At 28.0% G+C, this 3,073-nt stretch overlaps 1 protein-coding gene across 1 annotated transcript; it reads left to right on the forward strand.

The window, feature by feature from the left end:
• Window positions 1-202: 202 nt before the first annotated feature.
• BDBG_16521 (uncharacterized protein) lies at window positions 203-881 on the forward strand (the record flags this gene model as incomplete). Its single annotated transcript, XM_031724463.1, has 2 exons — window positions 203-247; window positions 687-881. The coding sequence occupies 2 exons, from the start codon at window positions 203-205 to the stop codon at window positions 879-881; spliced, it is 240 nt and encodes a 79-aa protein (XP_031576970.1).
• Between the last annotated feature and the right edge of the window lie 2,192 nt (window positions 882-3,073).

Genomic DNA, 3,073 nt, shown 5'->3' on the forward strand with positions numbered 1-3,073 from the left:
ATGCACTTTCTCTTTTATCATCATCATTATTATTATCATCATCACTATTATTATCATCATTACTATTATCATTATCATCAACATTATCACTATCATCATTATTATTATTATTATCACTATCATCATCATTATCATTATTATCATATTATTTCTGACTATCTCTTCTGTCTTCATCTCTCTTCAACACTCACTGAAACTAATCATGTTATTTCTCTTCAAATATTCTGCAGTTCTGCAGATCATCAAGGTGTGTGAGCACTGTCACAGATTGAAGAGAGAGAAGAAGAAGGTGTTCAAGCAAGAAGAGACTGATTACAAGGCATGTTATAATGCCTTGAAGAGACTCTGTAAGAGAGTAGAATAATAATGATTTTAAGTAATACTTTTGATAGATTTAGACTGAACTAAGTATAGAAATAATATGAATGACACTGTCTATGAGAGATTGAAGAAGAAGACAGTGAAGAGCTTTATACAGTAGTGATAAGATCAGAAGAAGTTCTGAGAATAATTTGAGTTTAAGATGAAGAGAGAGAGAGAGAAGAAGAGTATTACTGTAAATAAGCAGTAATAGAAGAAGATTGAGAGAGTGTTAAAGTAGAAGACAAAGAAGTCAAAACTGGTAAGTTTTTTATTTATTGAGAGATAATGATTTTTGATAACACTTCTGTTCTCTAATTGATTAGCAGAAGCTGATAGAGAAGAAGAGGATTAAGGCCTTGTTCAGGTCTCAAATGCACTTCATGATTCAGAATATTAAGGAGACAGTTCTGCTCTCTGAGCATGTCAATCTGCTTGCTGCTGAGATGGAACCCGAGACAGTAGATCAGAAAATGCGGGATTTTGAGATACAGGTTGACCTGGCTGAGAGAAAGCAGTGAGAACTCTTCTCTGAGAAGATAGTGAAGAGAGATTTTAAGATGATTATCATCTCAGATGAGAAGAAGAAGAAGAAGAAGAAGAAGAAGAAGAAGAAGAATGAGAAGTAAATTGTAGAGAATGATAAGAAAAATGAGAAAGAGAAGAAGTAGATTTTTTTCTTTTTATATTAGTTAGTTATAAGTTTAAGTTTTTAATTATTAATAATTAAAATTGATTTTAAGTTTTCAAAAATTATTGTACAAGTTGTAATCAAGTCAGGAATGATATATATATATATATATATTTAACTATCATGATTCACAAATCACTATAATGTATAAGTATCAACATTTTTTCAACATTGATATTCACAATATTAATATATTTTTAATGATATTATCTGATAATGTAATTTGATAACACTCTCTTTCACAATATTAATATATTTCAAGAAATATGACAGAGATTAATCAAGATTGTTTATTTACTTTTATACATCAATAATATTCAATCTGAGTTAGTACTAAAATTATAACTAAGCTAAGAAATAAGATTATTTTCTCTTATATTAATTCTTCTTACACACATCAGTGATCAGTTATTGAAAATAAATTATTATCTTTCTCAAATTATTATCATGTCTTCTGAATTCACTTCTTTCACTTCTTTTACTTCTATTGAAGATTCATAAACTCTTCAAGAAATCACTGTGAATTATAAAGTCTATGTTATTTACAATTCAACACAGAATGCTCTCTTTCAATCATGATAAATAATCACTTCATTTTTCACATCTGATTTCAGGTCATGAAATTTATGAAAAACTTAACACAAACACTGAGATAATCTATGAAATAATTATCAACAGATTATATTGCAGATTACCAAAGAGTTATCTCTCTACTGCAATCACTACAACTTCATTCAGAAACATTCATTATAAACTGATCATAGTTCTGAAGAAATTTCCTGACATCTGAAGTCATCAGAATGCAGATAATAAAAGAAAAATAATCAGAAAATTACTACTGAGCTGATAAGTTACTCTATCAGATAATGATTTTTGATAATACTAACTTTCTAATTTGAAGAAAATCATGTGAAAATGATCATGTATCAGTACTCTGATTTCACAACTCTCATCTGATAAGTTCTGTGAATAATTACTTTATATATATATATCTCTGAATCTTTCTCTTCAATTAATTGAAAACTCTGAATTCTAAACACTTCTTCAAATGCTTAATTCAAATCTTCATATTTCACATTGATTCTGTCTTCAGTTCAATCTTTGAGATACACTACAAAGTCAATATACAATATCTAGAATCAGAGTTGAAGAATCATTGAAGAGTGTCTCTCACAGTGAATGCATGAACTAGTACAAACAATCTTGCATTTATCAAAGTTACATGTTATTACATTGATAAGAACAGAACTTATCAAGAGACATTAATTGAATTTGAATCATTGATCAGTAGTCATACTGAGGATTATATGGCAGAGGTATTAATAACTGTGATTAAAAATGACTATTAAGATATTAGTCTCAGTCTTCTTATAATTACAACTGACAATGCTGCAAATAACTATACTATGATAAAGAGCTTGAAGCAAAAATTGACTTTGCATTTCTGAAATGATAAACAAGGTCATATTCTCTGCATTACTCATGTGGTTCAACTTGTGATACAAACACTGATAAAGAATCTTAACATTGAGATGAAGAATAATGAGATGACTGATTCTTGAAATGAGAATGAGATGAAAGTGATTACTCAAGTAACTTTTACATCTACTTTGTAAAAGATAATGTTTTTTGACAATACTTTTTAATATTGCTTTTTGATATTGCTTTTTGATAATGCTACTGTTAATTTTGAATAGATTAACTAATAATTTAAATATCACAGATTTGAAACATTGTTAATATGATTTGTATCTTCTCTAAACAATAACAATGATTCCATGATATTCAATAAATAAACAAATCAGTCACATCACTGAATATGATACAGAATATTAGAATATGATGAAGTTCAATATATAAGATGACTGTTCAGACTCTTTGATTGTATCAGATAATTAATCATTAAGTGCAACACTCTGATCAGAAAAAGATTCAGATATTGAAACTTTCTGATATGAAGTGAACTCAGTTGAAATATGTGATTGATGTACTGTTTCAGTTTTATAAGACAATAAAGACAGT

The sequence above is a fragment of the Blastomyces gilchristii genome, assembly GCF_000003855.2.
Source record: "Blastomyces gilchristii SLH14081 genomic scaffold supercont1.3, whole genome shotgun sequence".
In the NCBI taxonomy this organism is placed as follows: domain Eukaryota; kingdom Fungi; phylum Ascomycota; class Eurotiomycetes; order Onygenales; family Ajellomycetaceae; genus Blastomyces; species Blastomyces gilchristii.